This window comes from Equus asinus, chromosome 14 (genome assembly GCF_041296235.1).
Source record: "Equus asinus isolate D_3611 breed Donkey chromosome 14, EquAss-T2T_v2, whole genome shotgun sequence".
NCBI lineage: Eukaryota > Metazoa > Chordata > Mammalia > Perissodactyla > Equidae > Equus > Equus asinus.
In genome coordinates this window covers 38,180,843-38,204,505 of record NC_091803.1, presented here as the reverse complement: position 1 = coordinate 38,204,505, position 23,663 = coordinate 38,180,843, and the positions used below count along the sequence as shown (strand labels likewise).

Sequence of the window (23,663 nt, the reverse complement as noted above, 5' to 3'; positions counted from 1 at the left end):
AGTAAGAATCAAATAACTTAGAGAAAATTGGCAATATACAAGTCATTAAGCCCGTATAAAACCTCTGATGCCTCTGTGATGTTTGAAAAAGAACTATTAAAAGAGATGCAGAATGGAGGGAAAAAAAATCCCAAGAGTCTATTGTCAAATTGGAAATGTCTTTATTCTCTTTGCAGACTATAAAATACCACATGCTCATTATAGAAAGTTTATACAATATTGGAGAGTATAGAACAGCACTGCCCGAGAGGACTTAACTGTGGACGGAATGTTGCAAATGTTCTATTGTGTGCTGCCAAAGCACTTGAAATGGGACTTGTGCAATTGTGGGACTGATTTTTTAATGTTATTTAATTGTAATTAAATTTAAACAGACACATGTGGCTGGTGGCTGCTGTGTGGGACGCTCAGAGCCATAGCCAGTTTGGAATGTACACTTCATGTCTGTCCCTGTGTGTCTGTTGGTCTCTCTCTATTTGCCTGTTGCCCATTTCTTTTCTTTCTTTGTCTCCTGTGCTCTCTCTTTTCCTCTCACTTTCTCTCTGTTTCTTTGGCATTCAGTCAGCCTACCTGCCCCATTCTTTCTTTTCTCATCCTCCTTGCCTTTTTCTCCTCCGACACTAGGGTACTTTGCTCTCTCTATGTATGTTATATATACACACATAACCCATTCTGTTTAGTAGCCGCTTTTCTACCTAATTATATATCATGGACATTTTCCCTTTACAATACTTATAGATCTATCCTGGTTTTTTTTTTTTTTCAATTAAAGCATATTTTCAGTGAAATGAATGTACCAATATTTATTTAACCTACTGATGGGCAATAGGTTGTTTCCAGTTTTCTTTGTACATCTTTTTTTTCACTATTGCACTTTTTCCTTTTATTTTTTTTCCTGTGTGTTCTTTGAGTACTTTGCTGTCATGCATGAGATTGGGTTGTTCAAATTGTGAAATCTTGGGACCAGCCCTGTGATGTAGTGGCTAAGTTCAGTGCACTCCACTTCAGTGGCCTGGGTTCAGGGATTCGGATCCTGGGCATGAACCTATACCACTCTTCAGCTATGCTGTGGCAGCAACCCACATACAAAACAGAGGAAGATTGGCACAGATGTTAGCTCAGGGACAATCTTCCTCAGCAAAAACAAAATAAAACAAAACTGAAATCTGCCTTTTGTTTTATACTTTGGTATCTATTGGAATTGCCTTGGCACTTCAAATAAAGACCCTTCTAGAATCACTTGCCTGCAGCCTCAAGGACCAGATTAAGGTTAACAGTCTTTAATAGGGCAATGTGGTAAGGAGAAAGAGACTGGAATGTTATATTGAGTGGAGTGTTATATTCCATGAGTGTCTGCCCACTGTGGTCTATCTCAGATAGGTCAGCCAGGTGCAACTGCCTCTACCTTTCTCCAGGCCATCTTGGTGAGGGTATTTATAATGGCAGCTCCAGGCACACCCTCTGCTCAGCCCCTCCAGAAAGGTGGTCTTTGCTTCATGGTCAGAATTCCATTGAGGATAAATACTAGGGGCTCCACGTCTCTCTTGGATTCAAAAGGAAATCTTAATTCCCACCCAAGGTTTAATGGAATCGTGGTCTGGCAAAGAGAATGGTCATGTCAGCCAAAGTGGGCAGCTTGGAGGGGAAATTCAGAGGAGCTGAGGGTAGCAGTGGGCATGGGTGAGGGGGAGCAAAATCCCTGTCTGGGCAACACCTCAGTTCTGTCCAGTTGGCAATTTTTTACTGTATCTCCCAGAATTTTCAAAAAACATTCTGTTGCCACTTATCTGATTAAAACTCCTAAGTCTTTCTCTTTTTAAAATAACTTGTTTAATGAAATTCCATGTAGTAGTTCTTTTCTTATTTGACAAATGGGTTTTCATGCGCTAAATCTGTTTTAGAAGGTTTATAATATGCTGAGGTCATTTCCAAGTGATGATTAAAGATTTTTAATCTTTATCTGAAAAATATTTTTCTTAAGGACAATGATGTATTTATAGGAAATAATTAAAATAATGCTGCTTGGAAAACAAAGGGCTTGCGGAACACCGAAATCTAAGCTGCCTTCCCCTTTGTAAGTTTAGTCATTTCCAGTACAGAAATTTTAGCCCTAAATAATTACTTTCAAGGACTAAATTCAAAATCCTGAGTGTCTTTGGCTACTTTAAGAAAAAGCTAAAGAGATAACAATGTTATAAGGAATAGAAAGTACATGGAGAGCTTTTATTTTGCTGGTATACTTTGAAAAAACAACTTGGGGAAATGCTTGTAATCCACCGAGATTAGTTTGGGTACCTAGTTTTAAGAAGTGACTCTAGGAACAATGCCCTTACTTTAAAAATCAGAAGTTTTTTTTTCTTTCAGAGAACTTTAGTTTATACATATACCCATGTTATATTGCCGAATATCTAAAATCCAAAGCCCATTAAATCCCAAATGTTGGAGAAAACCATGCAAAATATAGATATTGATTTCAATCTCTGTTTATTTATTTGTTTGTTTGTTTGTTTTTCTGCTTTATCTCCCCAAATTCCCCCTGTACATAGTTGTATATCTTAGTTGCAGGTCCTTTTAGTTGTGGCATCAACCTTGTTGCTTTTAGAGCTGGCCTGTATTATGCCTGTGTTAGGGAAATTTTAAAACCCTATTATCAATTATTCATCAGGATATTTGTATATGTGTCAAAACAGTTGGTGGGAATAAACTTCTGTTGTTTGAAAATTTGAAGTATAATTAGAAGGTTAAGACAAGCTAGAAATGAGGTTTAGCATGAGGTTTTTACAAAATTTAGATAATTGCAATACTTTTTATGTTGTTTCACATAATGGGGAATCAGGAATGTGGTAGACAAAATAATAACGCTAATTGCTAACATTTATCAGCTACTTACTATGTGCTCAAAGCTGTGCTGTGCACCTCAAATCTATTATCTTTTCAATTCTCCTTTTAATCCTGTGAAGTAAGTACCATTGTCATCCCCATTTTTAACTAAAGATCCTGTGGTTTTGAAAGTTTAAGTGGCTTGCCCACCAGCTAGAAAATTTCAGAGCTGGAATTTGAACCCAAGCAGCCCAGCAGAGAAGAAAGCTCTCACCACCACAGGTCTTAGGTGACGAGGTCTCACAAAGTATGGGCTGAGTGCTATGACAGTTAGGTGAATACATCAGCCAGGAAAAACCATAACTAAAAATGAAGCCAGTGAGCAATTTTCGAATGCCTTTGCGGTGCCAAGCATGATTCCAAGCACTTGATATATATTGTCTCTTTTAATTTGTACTCTGCAAGGGAGATATTATTTACATCCATTTTACAAAGAGACTTAGGGAGGTTCAGCAACTTGCCCGTAGTCATGTTTCTTGTAATTTGTGAAACTGGGATAGTGTAGAGTAATGGATTAACATCCGTTTAAGAAAGATTTTTATTAGTTTATTGCGAGGATTTCCCTAGTTCTGTTCAGTTCAATATTTTAATCATTGACTAAGATGAATATACAGAAGGCAAACAAATTTCAGATGACACAAAGCTGAGAGACAGGATATATGTCGGAGGATGGAACGATATTCCAAAAGATCTTTTGTTTTGATTTGTTTCCTTTTTAAACATAAGTAGTACTTTCACATGTTCAAAGATAATAATAAAACAATACTACAGTGCACTGTCTCCTCCGCCAGCAACTGCTCCATTGCAGCCCCCCGCAGTTGAGAACTGCTCTATTGCTTTCTTGTGTCTTCATCCAGTTTCATTTAGCAAAGATGAATATATTTTTATTCTTATTTTTCTAACTCACTGTTTCACTTAGCAATAAATCAGATATCTTTCCATATCAGTGTTACCTGGAGAGCTTCCTCATTCTTTCTTTTAACTGCACAGTATTACATTGTATGGGCGTACAAAAATTTATTCCCTTTCCTATTGATCACGACTGGAATTGTTTCTAGTTGTTTGCTATTAAAAATCACACGGCAATGAATAATCTTGTACAATGTCATTGTTTTAAATTTATTTTTAATATACATGTGGTAATAGTCACTGTTTTTGTCATTGTTCTGATTTTTGACAAATATATAGAGGCGTTTAAGCACAGCCACAATCAAGACAAGATACAGACATTTCCATCACCCCCAGCGTCCCTTGGCTTCTCCTTTGTTATCAGCCCCTCTCCTGGCAGCCCCTGGTCCGTATCTATAGCTTTGGCTTTCCTGCGGTGCCCAGGTGGGGAAGCCCTGTGAGGATGGCTTCTTTCACTTAGCATAATGCATTTGAGATTCAGCTCTACTGTTGCAGGTATCAGTAGCTCATCTCTTGTATTGCTCTGTGGTATTCTATTCTATGAACGCACCACAGTTTTTTATTCCATTCGAACTGAAGGACATTTGGGTTGTTTGCAGTTTTCGGCAGTTTTGAATAAACTTGCTATAATCATTCACACATAGATTACATTATTTTTTAAAAAGCAGCTTTATTGAGGTATCATTTACGTGCCGTAAGATTCACTCTTCTAAGTGTGAAATGCAATGATTTTTAGTAAATTTACAGAGTTAGGCAACCATCACTACAATCTAATTTTAGAACATTTTCATCATGTCAAAAAGAAACTTTGTGCCTATTTACAGTTAATCCCTGTTCCCACCCCCAACCCCAGAAAACATCTAATCTAATTTCTGCCTCGGTAGATTTGCTTTTTCTGGAAATTTCATATAAATGGAATCATACATGTGATCTTTGGCATCTGGCTTCTTTCACTTAGCATAAAGTTGTTAGTTTCATCCACGTCGTATGATTACTTCTTTCCTTTTTGTTGCTGAATAATATTCCATTGGGATACACCACATTTTGTTAATCCATTCCCCTGTTGATGAGCTTTTGAACTGCTTCAGTTTGGGGTTATCATGAGTAATGCTGCTGTGAACGTTTGCTTGCAAGTCTTTCTGTGGACGTATGTTTTCACTTCTCTTGCATGGATACCTAGGAGTGAAATTGTAGGATCATATGGCAAAATTATGTTTAACACTTTAAGAAAATACTAAACTGTTTTTCAAAATAGCCGTATCATTTTACATTCTCACCAGCACTGTGTGAGGGTCCCTGTTTCTCCACATCCTTGCCAATACCTTTTTATTGTCTGTCTTTTTTATTATAGCCATTCTAGTGAGTGCAAAGTGGTGTCTCATTGTGTTTTTAGTTGCATTTCCCTAGTAACTGATGAAACTGAGCATCTTTTCATGTATTTATTAGGCATTTATTTATCTTCTTTAGTGAAAGGCCTATTCGAATCTTTTGCCCATTTTGAAGTTGGAGTTTTTGTCTTGTATTGTTGAATTGTAAGAGCCCTTTATATTCTAAATGCAAGAACTCAGATATATGATAATCTCATATCTGATACATGATTTGCAAAATGCCACAAAATCCTCCTTACCCCCTTTTTAAGCAAGGTTCAGTAGTTTTTTTATTGAATGATTACTTCTCCATTTGTTATATGCCTTTGGTCTGTTTCTAGAGTTCTGAGATCATTATTTTTGACAGTTTTTTCCTGTTTTGTTATGCCTTTGGGGAGAGGATTTGCTGACCTCTTTTCTCTGCCATTCTAGAAGTCCCACCCACATTTTCATTTTGAACATGTAAATTCCCGGAAGACAAATTGCTAGGTCAAAGAGTTAGTGCATTTGTCATTTTAATACATATTAACAAATTTTTATCCATAAAGGTTGTACCACTTTATACACCTTTAAATTGTGAGATAAGGCCAAGGCTTACCAATCTGTGTTATTAACCTTTCAGAATTTTGCCAATCTAAGTGAAAATGATGTCTCGTGGTGGTTTAATATTTCTGTCTTCATGAAGAGGGTTGGGCATCTTGTCATATTTTAAAAGAACGTTCCTTTTCTGTGAGCTTTGTTCATATCCTTTGATGATTTAAAAATTTTGATTATCCGTCTTTTCCTTATGTGTTTATAGGAGTTTATTCCTTTGTATTATAAGTTGCAAATATAAACTTCCTAGTGTGTCACTTTTGATCTTGTTTATGGTTTTCTTGGCATGCAGAAGTTTATGTAAATACACATTTAAATACATATGTATATATAATTATATAATTTATCTATATTTTTTTATGGCTTGAGGAGTTGGAGTGGTAGAGAGGTTTTCCCCCCACTACAAAGCTATGGAGGACTTCTCATATTTTCTTCTGTAACCTTTATGGTCTCATATTTTAACCTTTAAATCTCTGATTTATGAGGGATTTATCCTGATGAAACTATGCTAGGTTTGGTTTTAACTTTCCCCCCCACCAAATGGCTACTCAGTTGTCCCATTACCTTTCTTTGAAAAGTCCATCTTTTCAGCTCTAATTTGCAATACCAACTTTATCATGTACTAAATTTACATGCATATATGTATCTATTTTAGACATTCTCTTTTGTATCATTTGTCTGTCTCTCACTTCATGTACTAATAGCTTACTGTCTTGATTATTGAGGCTCCGTAATACATTTTAATATATGCTAGGGCTAGTAGCACTCTCTCTTCTTTCTTTTTCACTGCTTTTCTAGACTACTTTTGCTTGTTTTGTTTGTTTGTTGGTTTGTTTTTGCCATATAGGCTTTAGAATCAGCTTGTCCCAGTTCCCACCCCACTTCCAAAGGAAAAAAACATCCTTTTTGTATTTTTATTTCGATCATTTTAATTTTATGAGTTGGACTAGGCGGAATTGACGTCTTTATGACGTTGAGTCTTCCTATCCCAGAATATAATATCCTCTGGTTCTTCAAGTCTTCGTTGGAGCTCTTCAGTAATGTTTTAACATTTTCTTTTTAGAGATTTTATACATTTCCAGTTACATTAATTTCTAGATATTTTATCTTTTTGTTGCTATTGTTAATGGGGTTTTTTCTTCCACTGCATTTTTATTAATGATTGTTTGTTAAAAAGATCATAGGTGACTAGAGCAATGGGCCGTACATAACAAGATCTACTTTAATAGAGATAAATGTGAGGCCTTAACCTGGGATCAAAACAAACACAAAATCAATTCAATTGGAAGAGAATGAGGAACATTTTGATTGGAGAAACCATTATAATAGTGGCTACTTGTATGCTTACTGCGACCCCAGTTTGTAAATGAGGAATTAAGCTTTATCAAGGTTACATGCTTTGCTTAAGGTCGTGTAGCTTCTCAGTGATAGTACAAGGTCTTGTCTCTCCATCTCCCTGACTCCAGACCTGAGCTCTGAACTGATATCCTGTACTGTACGTTCCCTTATGGAAAAGGGTTTTATTCAAAATTCATATGGTATAAACTCAAACCAAATTAATAAAAGCCTCACCAGTGAGTGAGGCAGTCTTCCTGCGTTTCTCAACAGTTCATATATATCCTCGTTGGAGGACTGGATTTAGTCCTGAGTCTTATAATTAAGAAAATGAAGATAAACTATTTTTTAACAATTCAAGGTAGCATGACCAGAATTGTAAAAAGTGAAACCATGTTTTTAAAATAAGAAAATTTCAAATGAATTGGTAATAAACTCACAGAAGATTGAGAATCAACTATGTATTTTTTAGTATTCCCAGTATTAGACAATTAATTGGACTTGTTCTTCCTGATCCCAAGCATAGACCCTGGAATTAAGGAGTACATGTTGCTTAGAGTAAATATTCCAGTTCCTGTTGTTATGTAACACATCACTCCGAACGAAACTTAGTGGCTGAAACCCACAACAATTATTTATTATCTTCTATGATTTCTGCGGGTCAGGGACTTGGGGACAGTTTGACTGGGCAGTTCTGGCTTGATCTCTGGTTTGGTTGCAGTCAGGCAGTGACTGGAACTGCAACAGCAAGGGGAGGTGGCTGAAGTAGCTGGGGTCTGGGTGTCCTTCTGTGTCTCTTCATGTCATCTTATAGTGTCTCCATGTGTTTTCCATGGACTAGTTTTGGCTTCCTCACAGTGTAGCAGCCTCAGTGCAGTCAGACGGTTTACGTGGCATCTCAGCAGCTCCAAAGATGAATATCCTGGGGGAACCAGGCAGACCTATTATGACCTAGCCTTAAAAGTCATGTAACATCCCTTACCCCATAGCACACACCAGCCCAGATTCAAGCAGAGGAAGCTAACACCCCATCTTTTGATGGGAGGAGTGTCGAAGTCTTCTTCTTTGTAAGAAGAGTATGTGGAATTGGAGATAGTGTCGTGTTCTTCCTTGGAAAATATAACCTGCCAAAGTGGTGACTCCTTTTAGTGCAGGGAAGGGCCTTCTGGTAGAATTCTCTGACATGAAAAGGGCAGCCTCTGGAGGAATGAGAAGTTTTCATCTTTGGGTATGTTCAGAAAAAGGCTAAGTGTCTCCGGGGTAGGATGGTTCTGATATCTGAAGTGGTTTTGGTCCTCTTATACTTCAGTGTTGGAGAAATGATTCTGGGAATGTTTAAGTTTAACTAGTTTGAACATAATAATATGTGTTTTTTAAATTTGTGAATATCACATATCATAAGAAATAACGTGGATACACATTGAAATGTGTATTCTGTTACTTTGTGAAAAGTTTAGAACTTTAAGACTATCTTAACCAAAAGATCTTAATAACATAACCTTCCACCTTAATAAACTAAGAAAAGAAGAGCAAACTAAACCTAAGGCAAGCAGAAGGAAGGAAATAATAAAGGTTAGAGCAGAAATAAACAACGTAAAAAATAGAAAAACAATAGAGAAAATCAGTGAAACCAAAAGTTGATTCTTTGACTAGATCAACAAAATGGACAAACCTATAGTTAGAAAATTGAGAGTCCACAAATGAACCCATACATCTGTGGTAAAATGATTTGTGACAGGAGTACCAAGATAATTCAAAGAGGGAAAAGTAGCCTTTTCAAGAGATGGTGCTGGGACAACTGGATGTCCACATGCAGAAGAATGAAGTTGGACTCCTGCCTCACACCGTATACAAAAATTAACTCAAAATGGATCAAAGACCTGAATGTAAAAACTAAAACTGTAAAACTCTTTTTTTTTTTTAAAGATTTTATTTTTTCCTTTTTCTCCCCAAAGCCCCCCAGTACATAGTTGTATATTCTTCGTTGTGGGTCCTTCTAGTTGTGGCATGCGGGACGCCGCCTCAGCGTGGTTTGATGAGCAGTGCCATGTCCGTGCCCAGGATTCGAACCAACGAAACACTGGGCCGCCTGCAGTGGAGCACGCGAACTTAACCACTCAGCCACGGGGCCAGCCCCGTAAAACTCTTAGAAGAAAACATAGGTGTAAATCTTCATGAACTTGGATTTGGCAATGGTTTCCTAAATATGATATCAAAAGCACAAGCAATCAAAAGAAAAAATAAATTGGACATCATCAAAATTAAAAACTTTTATATGTCAAGGCACTTTATCAAGAAAGTGGAAAGACAGCCCACAGGATGAGAGAAAATATTTGCAAATCTGATAAAGAGCTAATATCCATAATATATGTATCATAGGTAACATTTATATATGTATCCTTATATGTAAATATGTTTGTATATTTATGTATATATATGTGTGTGTGTATATATACACAGAAAGAACTGTTCCAACTCAACAATAAAAAGACATGAATCCATTTTTAAATAAGTACTTCTCCAAAGAAGATATATAAATGACCAATAAGCACATGCAAAGATGCTCAGCATCATTAGTCATTAGGGAAATGCAAATCAAAACCACAATGAGATACCACTTCATATCCACTAGGTTAGCTGTGATTAAAAGGATTTGGAGAAACTGGAACCCTTATATTTTGCTGGTGGGAATGTAAAATGATGCAGCCACTGTGGACAAGAGTTGGGTAGTTCCTCAAGCAGTTAAGCATAAAGTTACTATATGACCCAGTAATTTCACTCCTATGTGTATACCTAAGAGAACTGAAAACGTATGTTCGTACAAAGACTTGTACATGAATGTTCATAGCAGCGTTATTTATAATAGCCAAAACGTGGAAACCATCCAGAGTCCAACAACCGATGAATGGATAAACAAAATGTCGTAAAGCCATACAATGGAATGTTACTCGGCCATAAAAAGGAATAGAGTACTGATACCTGGTGCAACGTAGATAAATCTTGAAAACATTATGTTAAGTAAGGGGAGTTATACACAAAAGGCCACATATTGTATGATTCTATTTATATGAAATGTCTAGAATAGGCGAATCCATGGAGACAGAAAGTAAATTAGTGGTTGCCAGAGGATAAGGGGAAAGGAGAATAGGAAATAACTACTAGTAGGTACGGAATTTCTTTTAGATGTGATGAAAATGTTCTGGAATTAGATATTGATAGTTGAACACCTTATGAATATACTAAAAATCACTGAATTGTACACTTTAAAATGGTGAAGTTTATGACATGTGAATTATATCTCAATTAACAAAAAAGGCCTTATCCACAACTCTTGTGACACTAATAAAATTTTCACAGTTGATTGGAATTGCTGTTTTATGATATATGCCGAAGTGTGTTTAATGCAGAGAAGAATTCATATGCATTTTGAAGGACTATGATACAATGAGAATAGATTATTTCATATGTAACTAATGGCATTAGAATCTTAATTATAGTTGCGCTGGCTGCCAGAGTGCTGTTACAAAAATTTGAATGTGAACTTTTATTTGGTGTGTATCCTGAACTGTTGTCTCAGAGTACAATATTAACACATTTTGCCTAAAGTTAGACAGTAATGAAGTAGTATCTAAGTAGTAACTCATATTGACAGACTCCGGAAAAATTAAAAAGACTCCAGTTTCTAATTTGAGATGCCCTTGGCATCAACATAAATCTTTAAAATGCTTTGTGGTGGAACCTCTCTTATCCTTCATCCACTTGTCCAGTTTGCTGAATTACCACCATCTCCAATCCCTTCGTCCCAGGACATACTGAATGGTCGTGGCCAGGAGGTGACGCTAAAGTCTGGTGATGCATTTTTGTTCTCACTAATTAAGTTGTATGCTAACCAAAGGTCAGCTGTGTTTATTCCTAAATCTGTTTATGCCAATAGCAGTAATAATTGTAATTATGTAGTTTAATTGAATATTATATAAACTGATGAAATATGAGTGCAAAAAAGGTTAACTGTTTGGAAACACAAAGGCATGTTACTTAATACTATTGAATTGGGTGTGGGCGAAAAACTAAAAGAATTGGGTTAAAAGTTGTAAAAATGTAGATGCATTCTGTGCTCAAAATCCTTTAAATTTTTGTTCCACTTTAAAGAAATGGAAACTGGAAATCACAGACAGTGGTGGTTTATGCCAGAGAGCTGACACGTCTTCAGAGAGAAGGCCTTGACCCTATATCGGAAGACTGGCAAACGAATGTACAGCTGTGCGCTCCAATTGAAAAGAAAATGTTTAAGATTTATATATCATTTTTAATGACTCCTCTTGTAACTGAGTTTTTTCACTTTACCAACTAGCTACCTGGCATGGTTGCCTCAGACAAGAGAGTTTCTCCTCTGGTTAAGTACCAAAGAACTGGATTATATGTTAGGGAACTCATGGTTCCAGCTCTACTACTTAACTAGTCATGATATCTTGGACAAGTAAATTAAACTTCGGGATTTTTTCATGTATTTTGTAATACTTTTGAATTTAGTAAAATATCTTTGTTTGAGTTTAAATTCTACTGATTCCTAATATCAAGAAAAGTAAAGAGCTAGAAAACAAAGAGACTTCCCTCTTTTTAGTGTCCCTTTCTCTTCCCCTTTCTTTCTCTTTCTCTTCTTTCTTTTCCCTTCCTCCTTCCCTCTGTGTCTTAGAGAACTTGGAAATAGGAGTACAGTATATTTTTACGTGGTAAGTAAAACATTTGTTTAATCTGTTTACAAATATTTACTTCTTAGCATTTAAGTCAAATTCTAATTTATGGTTCAACAAAATTAGAGTTTGTTTTTAACCCAGTATTTGCTAAATATGGAAATAATCTCAGCTTAAAATTAATCTTCTAATCAATTCTTATTCTCTGAGAATCATTCATCTTGAATAAACTTGGAAAATACAATTGTTCAAGCTAAAAAGACTTGCGTTTTGGCCGTTTTACTTGGAGAACAAAATTTTGTAATTCTTTATGTCTTTTTATGTAGTAGTTTAAAAGGCACATATGTTTTAAACTCTTGCTAATTCAAGTTTTTATTTATAGATGGATCACAATGAATATTTCAGAAGCACTGTTTACTTAAGTATTAGTTACAGTGCTCAAGAATGCATCATTTTGGAGGGTGTTAAGTATGCAATTTGCTCCGTGTTATGTTCATTTGAAACAAATCTACAGTAAACAAGTTAAAAAATAAATCATCACATTGGCGTTTTTAGAACTATAACAGCCAGTTAAGCGTAGAAGAACAGTTATGTAACTTTCTATACTGTGTATTCTCAGTATTTGGTATGTTTATAATACATTTTTGCTGTGTATTTAATGGCTATGCCTAAGAATCCAACTGCTACAAGTGAAAACCCTGCTTAGAAGTTGTTTATTTGAAAGACTTAGAACCTGATGTCAAGAACATGTTCTGTTTATATGTAGTACATCTACGACTGTGGATTTCTTTTTCTTCCAGTCTAGATTTTAATTCCAGTTACATTCTCAAGGTTTGCTAAAATGGGACAATAAGAGGAGAGTGTCCCTCATCTGCCACGAAGCAGGCCTGTTCTACTAGCTCCTATTAAGCAGTAATGTTGTGTTGAAATTGCCTGATTGACGAGGTCTTTACTCCAGGAGAAACAGGAGTTATGAGCGAATTGTCTTTAGAACCTCAGGACCCAGCACAGTTCCTAAGGCTCTGGGCCTTCAATATATGTATGTTAAAGAATTGTACAAGTGGATCTTTTCACAGCTTCATCTCCCTCTTCCTCACCACTCCTCTTCCCCCAACAATATCTGTCTCTCTCAGATTATTATTTACTCCAACTTATTTGCGTTTGGGCACATAAGTGTCCTATTATTGTGGAAGGAATATGGGCTCTGATGTTGGAATCCTGGCTTTGAGGCTAGTCTCTCAAATTTGTTTAATCTCTCCAAGCTTTGGTTTTTTCATCTGTAAAATGAGAACAATACCTACCCACAGAGAGGTCATTAGGGTGAAATTAAGGAAAGCAGAGAATAGTCTTAGTGCCAGACTGAGTAGAAATGTAGTAAATATTCTTCCCTTTTCTTTTTTTCGTTTCTCATTCCCCTTTTCTAAATTCACAAGCTGGATCCTGCGAGGTTAAGTGATTTGCCTACAATGACACAGCTATATCTCTCGCCATACCCTTTTTCAGAGCTCCCTCACAGCAGCCTGTAGTTTCTCAGAGTGAGGACTCACATTCCCCACTGCTGGACATCCCCGCCTTGTGAATGATGCCACCAGCTTCTCCGACTGCCCAACCCTGGAAAGCTCAGCCACCCTCAGTTCTTTATCCGCCTTTACCTTTCAAATGAGCCAGTCATCCCACGCCTTGAAATTTTGCCTCTTAAATATTATTTGAATGTATGCCCTTTTCTGCATTTCCGCTATCTTAACTTAGTCCCTCAGCATCTCGGCATGAGATTTTGCTAGTAACCTGTCTCTGCCAGAAGTATCTTTCTGAGATACAAATCTGATCACATCACTGTGTTTCAGAGTCCGCATGCCTTCACAACTGTGCTCTACGTACACCCCCAGCCTTGTCTTCTGCCACTCCAGGTCGTGCCCTTTCTGTGCTAGCTCCATCGAACTTTTTTGCTGTCAGGTGATAATTGTTCATGCTGCTATACGTTTACTGATGAGGAAAACTCCTGTGCCTGCAAACTCCTGTTCATCCTTGAAAACTCTCCTAGCTTACCCAAATACAGTGAGACATTGAATTCTTTAGGTTCCCACAGCACTTTGTACCTGCGTATAATCTGTTATTTTTCCCACATGCTGTAATAATTTGCTTCTGACCTCTCCTCCCCACTCATTGGGCAAATGATTTATCCTCTCTGTAAAATAAGAGGGTTCCACTAGATCAGAGACTCTCCACACTGACTGCATGTTGGAATCACTCTATCCAAGACCGATTGTATTCAGATCTCTGGAGATCCTTCCCCTCTACTCGCACCCATCAGAAGTTTCTCTTTTGTTAAGTTCCTCAAATGATTATCATATTGTGGGGAGGGTTGAAACACACTTATACTAGACACTGGTTCTAGGATAACTTTCAGCGGAAATATTGTTATTCTATGAATTTATACAGCCTTTTGAAATATAAGAGCATTCAAGTGATCAAACCAGGAGTTAAATTAGGAAAAAACAGAAACAAGAACACTTTTCATGAGAAGAGTTAAAGTAGTATGTAGTGAAATAATATTTGTGTAGAAACATGTAATGTTAGAACTCTGATTTTCTGGTTCCATCCTAATTGTTACGATTGAATAGGGACAGATTGGATAAAGTGTTCCTTTCTGCAATTCTTTTTTTCCCCAATTATAAAACTGGAAGGTGAATGTTATTTATATAAAAATGTAAACAGAATTGATCCCGAATTTTTGATACCCTTAAGAAATTTCATTTAGAAGATAATTAATACAGAAATAGCAATATATTATTAAGGAAATATTTTCATATATACAGTTGACAAGATTTTGTTCTTATATTAGTAAATAAATTTTGAACTTTAATATGAGATATTTAGCAAATTGCCACCGGGAGCTTTGGAGGAAGAAGAGATGACATAAAATAACCCAGGTTTGACATCACTAATTTACCCAATCCAGTGACACAAAATTCTGTTTCTCAAGAGTGCATTTGATATGAAATTTTCAACTTGTTTGATCGTAGGACTTAATAGTAAACTTTTTTTACTGATATGTCATGTGTGTTAGTCGTCACAAGCAGTAAGGTGCAGTGGGAAGATTTGACTTTGGACTTGACTCGGTTCAGAACAAATGTTAGCACTGATTTAGGAACTACCTTGGCCTAATAGCCCCAGCATCTTTTTAAATATAAGGTCATTATTGGTGGTATCTTGACTTCATTCAGAAAAAAGACGTGAGTGCATCAGTAGATGAACAAATGAAAGTGTGGTGCCTGTTGTTTTTTTCCTGTATTATTTTTTACGTCTCTGGTGTGGTATCTGACAATGAAGTGGTTTGTTTGAAAGCAGAAGCCACATACCAGGTTGCTCTTACTGGTGTTACGCTGTGCTTTGACCTTGTGCTGGATAAATATTGGATTAGTTTCATTTCGGAATGAAGTTATATTATTGGGGAATATAAGATATTAACTCCATATTCATTTATTCTGTCAGTTCTAGACAAAATAATATTTTATCATAGTTTGTCTAAAGCTAAATGATTGCTTTACTTTCATAACTAAATATGATTCAATGAAAGAATCTGTTCTAATGCCATTCCTTTAACATCCCAATTGGAGACCACTGGACAGAGAGTGTTTCTTTACGTTTGATGTTGAATTTCAATTGCAAAAGAAAATTATCAAGCGGTTAAGTAGATGTTAGGTGACAGGTTACAAATTTAGTAGTAGAATTTAAGAACAGATATAGTCCATACTGCATCAAAAATGTTCATGAATATTAAGGTAAATTTTTTTGAACACTTATTCTTTTCTTTTTGCTAAATTTTGTAAAGATTTTCTTAGCTTATAATTTTCTTAATTTAGAGGGATGTGTGGGAGTTTAAGGTGAGCATAATGTCAATGAATAATAGGTTGAAAAAATTCTTCAATATGAAGAATAGATAATATTGCATGAAAATATTTTAAAATCTTATGCCTAAAGGATCTCCCAAATCATTAACACTAATGTTCAGAGTTTGTACCTCTTACCATTATAAGAGCATTATGGTACTTGTATCTGAGAATTAATTTGCTCTGAACAGATTTTATTTTATGAATAAATTATTTGAAATGAAAATTCTTAGCTTTGAGAAAGACCTCGGAGTTGTATTTTAATATTCCATAGTGAAATAAATCATTTTACGTGCAAATTCACTTACCTAACACATCTTTTTGAGGGCTACTTTATTTGATGTTAGTGTAGTCATTCCAGCATTCCTGGGCTTCTTGTTAGCTTGACTTGTCTTTTTCTATCCATTTACTGCCATCTTGTTTATATCTTTAGATTTAAAGTATGTCACTTATAGACATACATTTTTAGTCTTTTTAAAATCCTTTCTGTCAATGCCTGTCTTTTAATCATAGTGTTTAGTCCATTTACATTTATTATAATTGTCAAAACGTTGGATCTGAGTCAACTATTTTACTGTTTATTTTTTGTTTGTCCCATCTCTTTTTTTGTTTCTCTATTCCTTCTTTTTAGGTTGAATATTTAGGTCGAGTATAATTCGTTTTTAATTTCCCTATTGGCTTTTTAGCTAAAACTATTTGTATTTTTTTTACCGGTTGCTCTAGGAATTATAATATGCAACCTTAACTTCTCACTCTACTTCAAGTTAAAATTGTATGACTTCCTTATAATGTATAGAAATGTAAGAATGTTGTGATATGGTTACCCCTCCCCCAAGCTTTATGCTATAATTGTCATGTATTTTGTATCTACATACATTATAAACCCTGTAACACAGTGTTGTAATTTTTACTTTGAATGGTAATATTAAAGAAATCAAAAGGAAAAACTAGTCTTTGGTATTTATCTACATGCTTTACCATTTCTAATGCTTTTCATTCCTAAGATCCAAGTTTCTATCAGGTATCACTTCCCTTCAGCCTGAAGAAATTCTTTTAGCATTTCTTGTAGTGTGTGTCTGCTGGTCAGTTTTGCCTTCATTGGTAAAGGGTACTTTTGTCGGATATGGAATTCTTGATGGACAGTTATAGAGACTCTGGATCTATTAGGTTCCCTCTAAAGAATATTATTTTAGCAGGCAGGTAACTTTGCTGAACTCACTTTTGCACACTATGTCTTTCCTATGGTGAGTAGCAGCTGAAATCTCAGTTCTCTTCTTGTTGCCTTAGCTGGGCTTTTGGGAGTCTACTCTGAATGTGCATAATTTGGGGCTCAGCCAGAGACTTGGGCAGAGTTTATACACCAAATTTAGGGGCTCCTCTTTTGTGGCTCTCTCCTCTCTGGGAACTAAATATAGAGTCAAGAAATAGATCCACATATACATGGTCAGTTGGCTTGCAATGAAGGTGCAAAGGGATTTTATTGGAGATAAGATAACCTTTTCAACAAATGGTGCTGGAACAATGAGATCCTTATGCCCAAAACAAAAATCTTTGATTCATATCTCACTGCATATATAAAAATTAACTCAAAGGGGATCGTAGACTTAAATATAAAGCATAAAACTGTAAAATATCTAGGAGAAAACATAGGAGATAATCTTTGTGACCTTGGGTTAATCAAAGATTTCTTACCTACAACACTAAAAACATGATCCATAAAAGAAAAAATTGATAAATTCGACTTTATCAAATTAAAAACATCTGCTCTTTACAAAACACTATAAAGAGCATACAAAGGCCACAGACTGGGTGAAAATATTTGCAAATCACGTATCTGATAAAGGACTTTTGTTCAGAATATATAAAATAATGTGTTTAATAATAATATTAAGAAGAAGAAGAAATAGTAATAAAATAAACCACCTAGTTTAAAAAATGAGCAAAAAATTTGATCAGATACTTAACCAAAGAAGATATGCTGATGACAAATAAGCACCTTAAAAGATGCTCAACATCATTAGGGAAATGCAAGTTAAAACCGCAATGAGATACGACTACACACCCATTAAAATAAACAAAATAAAAAAGATTGACCATAATCAAGTGTTGATGAGGACGTGGAAGAGCTGCAGTTCTCATTCACCGCTGGTAAGAATGCAAAATGGCACAACTACTTCGGAAAATAGTTGTTTCTTGTTTAAACATGCAGCTGCCGTATGATTTGCCCATTTCACTCCTAGGTATTTACCTACGAGAAGTGAAAGCGTATATCCATATGAATACTTGTATAAGTATGTTCATAGCATCTTTATTTGTATTAGTCAAACACTGGAAACTACTCAAATGTCCATCAGCAGGTGAATGGATAAACAAACTGTGGTATGGAATGCTACTAAGCAGGCAACAGTTTTATCAAATGTTTTGCCACAACATAATATGGACCATCATCTTTTTAGCTTTCAGCTTTCAGTAACAGTTTTCTTCCTGCCCACTGCTCAGCCCCTAAGTCAGTGTCATATATTTAGGGTCTTTATTGTGTCTTTGGTACTTCTGTTACCAATTTCTTTATCAGTGAGAATGGGCCAGGTTATGCTGTGATGATCACTCCAAATCTCAGTAGGTTAAGATAAAGTTTTGTTTCTTTGTCATGAACTGTGTGTCCACTGTGGGTTAGCTGAGAGTTTTGTTCCCTGTTCTCACTGAGACCCAGGCCGATGGAGGAGTCATTATCTGAAACATTGCTGGTTGCTGCAAATGTTGACAATGTAAAGTTGTTTGATTTGTAAGAGTTAAGATAGATTTTCAAGCTGAACTGCTTTTTAGTTTTCATCGGCATTAGTTGACTTTTGTCTCATTTTAGGATGCATTGAAATCTTTAAGTAATGACACCATTAACTATAACTTTCTTTAGTCTATAGTACAAAAAATTATACAAAATACTTTCAACTTTTATTTACCTAGTAAATGCTTTTTTAGATGGGAAGTATATTATTCCTGTGTGTTGGACAAGGAACCTGAGGTCCAGAGAGAGTAAATGAATTGGCAGTTGCCACCCAACAGTGAACCTAAAATAGAACCCAGGTTCCTGTTTTAATACTTTTGTGCAAGTTGGAGAAAAATAAATGTACCATCCATTTACACATTCTTTATTTTGACAGTCTCTTCAACAGGCCACATTTAAGAGGTGTCTCGTACCCCCTGTTGCCGGTGGCTGGAACACAATGGATCACACAGGGGCGTTAGACACCGAGGATGAATTGGGACCTTTAGCCCATCTTGCTCCAAGTCCTCAAAGTGAAGCCGTTGCCCACGAATTCCAAGAACTCTCCTTGCAGTCCAGTCAGCATTTACCCCCTCTGAACGAAAGGAAGAATGGTGAGTTCTGCAGCATGTGCAGGCAACTTTGGTTCAAAGACTTACTTCTTTGTGAGCCGAATTTATTTTTCTCTGGTAGTAATTTTTTTTGTCAGTTGCATTCAGCAGTCTGTCATAGAGGAGACAACCTCATAGGGGTACCGGCTGGTTTTGAGTAACAGGCAGAATTTCAGTTTCCATCCAGTTCTTTCATTATTTCCCCTGTAAGTTTCTTTGGGAGCGAATTATCTTTGGAAATAAGCTTTAGATTCAACCATTTTGGCACAAGCAGATTTCATGCTAGAATGGCACTGGAAAGTAGCTTCCTATGCTGATTCCAGGAAAGGTAGAATGTGGATTTGACTGGATTCTCTTTCCATTTTCCCTGTCTCCAGTGTGTTGCTCTTAATTTCAGAATTGGCAAAATTTGAGCTGTCTTAATGATCACTAAGAAAGCAAGAATTTCTTATTTTAGTACTTTTTATGTTAATGGGTATAGGATATGACCATATTCTCAGTCTTTGGCTGGCTCATCCTTGTATACAAAATGAATGTTTTCTATCTGTTTGTTATCTGTTCAGGAAATTTTCATTGATAACAGAGATGTCCTAGAGTCTCCAGAAAACAAAATACTGTCAGTTTTTAATGTACATGGAGATAGATGACACACTTTTTTTAATACTTAAAACATAAAAAGTAACAACTGTCAGATGTCAAAATTTACATACTAAACATGCATATTAAAGGACAGAATTAAGAATTTCAACTGGATTTACTCTGCTTTCCACAGTTCTGATGAGTCTTAGATTCACAAATATATTTTTTAAATTTCAGTGTTAAAAGCCAGAAGAAATAAAACTGTTTCCCTGTAGAACCTCTTCTGTGCCTTGTTACATACTTTTCTGGGTTCTGAGTATTTCCCAATCCTTTTCATTATTGGCCTTATCGTATGCAGGAAAATGGATAAAAGATATGTGCTACTATTCTTAGCTCTTTAGTACATGTCTTTGGAGTATTCTAGCTCTCCCTTCAAATAAGACAGCTAATATTGTGTTTGTTACTTGTTGTTAGCCACAAGCTGTGTCCAGTTTGACTGGTAAAAAGCAGTATTTTGACTAAGGTGCTGTCACAGCCTTCAAGGGGCTGTGGTTGACTAGTGATGACTTTAGAACCTTCCATCAATTAGGAGCCTAGCTTTATCTGAGACAGTGGCTGAGAGAGTATAACCACATTTACTGAAACGTGACTACTTGTGATCAAATTTACATGGTACTCTTGGACCAGGATAATGTTCAAATTATTACTCTCAAAAAAGAAAATAAGGTTGAAGTGGCATAAAATTGCAATAATATACAATTACTGAAGAAACTGGTCATATGCCCCAGAAGAGGGAAGTGTGTGGAAAAAGTTTATACTTTGTGGATTTACTTGATCCAGCTCACCACGTTCTCTTGTAAGAACTTTCTCTTGAACATGCAAGCCTGAATATAAGGTAAGCCCAAATATGAAGTAGTCTCCCCTTATAAACCTTTAGGGAGGTAGATGCAATAGTACAATTTTTAATTTATTAACTTAGTTACATGTACATAAAGTCACATCTTATGAAGCAGTGTAATAATATAGAAGGATTGCTTTATCAATGCCCATATTTCATAAAACCATCTTGCTCAAACTTTATGCATGAATCTTTGCAGTAAGTGTTTTTATCATTAGCAGAACCCTTTGCATCATCCATCTGGCACTAAAATCCAGGGCATACCTTCATTTTCCGTCTCTTTTGTTTGAGTTACAGCAGTTTTTGAATACATGCGTAATCTGACACTGAAGATTTTATGTCTAAACCACAAGTACCATTCACAAAATGGGGGGGGGGCTGGAGTTTTTTTGTTCCTTCTGTTTGTCTTATAGTTGTGTATTCATAATCTCTGTAACATAATCACTCATGTTTGATTTGTGATTGGTTATAACATTTTATGGGGCTCTGGTTTCTATTTTAGAATTTAATCATCTTTTTTTTGAGTAGGTAATACATTCACATGGCTTAAAATGTAAAAGGTACAAATGGTTACACAGTGAAAAGTGGTCACCCTCCCAGTCTTGTCACTTAGCAACCCAGTTAGTTCTCTAAAATTAACTGCTGTCATGCGCTGCATAACAATGTTTTGGTCAGTGACAGACTGAATGTATGACAGTCGTCCCATAAGAATCATACCATATAGCCTAGCTATGCAGTAGGCTCTACCGTCTAGGTTTGTGTAAGCACTGTAGGGGAGGAAGAAATGTTCCTCTACCCTTCTAGGTTCTCTGGCTGGTCTAAGAATTAAATTGACATGAGACAGATTAACACGAGAAAAACAACCAAAAGTTTAATAACAGTGTATACATGGGAGAAACCGAAGAAAACCAAGTAACTCACCAAAATGGATTTACTCTGCTTAAATACCATCCTTCGCTAAAGACAAAAGAAAATGTTTGGGGTGGGGAGGAAGTCAGGGACTTCAAAGGGAAGGAAGACAATTCACAGGGAGGTGAAGAGGAGCAAAGGTTTGGAAAACAAGTGTTTCATTGGCCGCACAGAAACAGAAGAACACAAAGGGAGCCCAACAAGCAGGCTTTTCTAGGTTCCTCCCCGTCTACCACCTAGTTCATGTGATGCTAAGATGATAGCTTGTTTCCCGAGACAGGTTTTTTATTTGAATTCTTTTAAGCAGTTAACAGGGGAGGTACCAAGAAAACTTTCTGAGTCTTTTGTTTGTTAAAAACAACCAGCCTAAAATAATCCTTATGTTAAAGAGACACATTTTGGGGTGGCAAATGTTGTTCTCCTTCAGTACTCAATATGATGTCACACAACAATGAAATTATCTAATGCATTTCTCAGAAGCTATCCCGTCATTAAGTGATGCGTGACTGTACTGTTACTTGTATTCTTTCTAAGAGAATAGTATTTGACTACTTTTTAAAAAGAGTTTTTGAAAGTCTTTGTAACAACATCTAACACTTTAGATTTTAAGATTATAACCTGGGAATAATTAATGCATTGACTTCCCCCCCTTTTTTTCTGATTTTATTAAGATATTTCTATAAACATCCTAAAACTAGCTTCGAATGAAGTTGGTTTTTAAGCTAAAGCATTTTCCTCAAGTACTTTTTTGTTCAGTATTAAATAAATGAGAGAACATCTCATAAATGAGATACTGTATAAGGACTCAAATATGAGACAGTCTCCTCTTTTCTAATAAATGTCTTCAGGAAGTTAAAACTCCTACCTTATATTCAGGCATGCACTCTTATTTCAGGCTGATGATAGATTAGCCTAATTTAACTTCAAAAACATTCTAAGGACATAAATGGAATCCTTGTACAGCTATCAGAAACCTAGGTTTTTGATACAGCTATGTGAGTAGAGTGGAATTACATCAAGCAGTATACAGATGAAAGAACCATAACTTTCTTACCTTAAAGTTTTTCTCATCTTTATTCTTCATTTTTTTGTCTTCTTAATGCCCTGTTTAAATCATACCATATACAAATTTACATGTTAGCCTCAAAATTAATTAATACAAAATTCTGTTTCAATATTATGCAATAATCAAATTTAGATATTTTCTTGGTGATTGTGTTTTATTGTTATTCATAAGCATTTGGATTTCACTTATAATTCATTTCTTTTCTGTTGGAGGAAAAAATGAAAATATTTCAGTTTGGGATTAGTGTGTAGGATTGTGTCACCAAATAGTTTATAAATAAACTTTACAGGGAAAATGAAGTTGGCATTTAAGTAATGATTCCAAGATCTTCCCTTATTTTTGATTAATATTTATGTTGGCAGTGGTAGTGGAGTGGCAAAATATTTCCACTACTGGAGTAAATATGAAAGATTGTTTAGTAAAGATAAACTAGAGTTTTCCTTTACCCCTGAATGTGGCCAAAATAATTCTGTAGCACCTCAAAAGTAAGGCAACCATTTAGTCAGTTAACTCTTCCCAACAAGTGAGTCCTTCATAAAGGAAGGTGGATGTGCAGAAACACACAAATAATGTACCTTTACTAAAACAGCGCACACAGAGAAATCGAGCTTTGTTTTGATATTTTATAAGTACAATAGATCCATTTTCATGTTTCAGTATTAACATTCCTTCAGATGGTTAACACTGGGAAAAAAAGAGAAATCAGTCAAAGGGACGATTAGTTCTTCTGTTGATTAAATAGGAAAAGCTCAGGTGCTGTAAGGTGAAGGTAGCTTTATAAAAGCAGGGAAAGGCAACGTAGATGGAAACAACCTACCTGAAAGAGCTCCACCTCTTTGCCTGTGCCCACACTTAGATGGGACCACGAGGAAGACGCTTCTCATTCATGAGGTCATTTGCAAGACTGATAAGTATATTGGTTGGTGAATTTAAGCTTTAAGTCATTGCCAGGATTATCATAGACTAAGCAGATAAATTGACATAGATTCCCCTTTAATCAAACAGGTTGGTATTTTAATACCCTTTAGTACACCCCCGAAGATGAGGCTGGATCCTGTTAACATGGTCACAGGTATACCGCAAGCCAGCTGTCAATAGTATCAAGCAGATGGAAAATGAGTGCGTGCCACCTTTCTCTTCCTGTATTTAACAGACTTTTTGAAACTGTATTTA

The 23,663-nt window shown here is 35.9% G+C and overlaps 1 protein-coding gene across 13 annotated transcripts in view; it reads left to right on the top strand.

Moving 5' to 3' along the window:
• MRTFB (myocardin related transcription factor B) overlaps window positions 1–23,663 on the top strand; it is a 256,408-nt gene that overhangs the window by 121,158 nt on the left and 111,587 nt on the right. For 12 of the 13 annotated variants that reach the window (XM_070484897.1, XM_070484902.1, XM_070484899.1 and 9 more), the window contains one exon: window positions 18,825–19,041. In XM_070484897.1, coding sequence (XP_070340998.1) covers window positions 18,888–19,041 — 154 coding nt within the window. In that variant the 5' untranslated portion in view covers window positions 18,825–18,887. Of the gene's footprint in view, window positions 1–18,824; window positions 19,042–23,663 lie in introns of those variants that run through there. The other variant, XM_014866337.3, reaches the window with a different exon arrangement.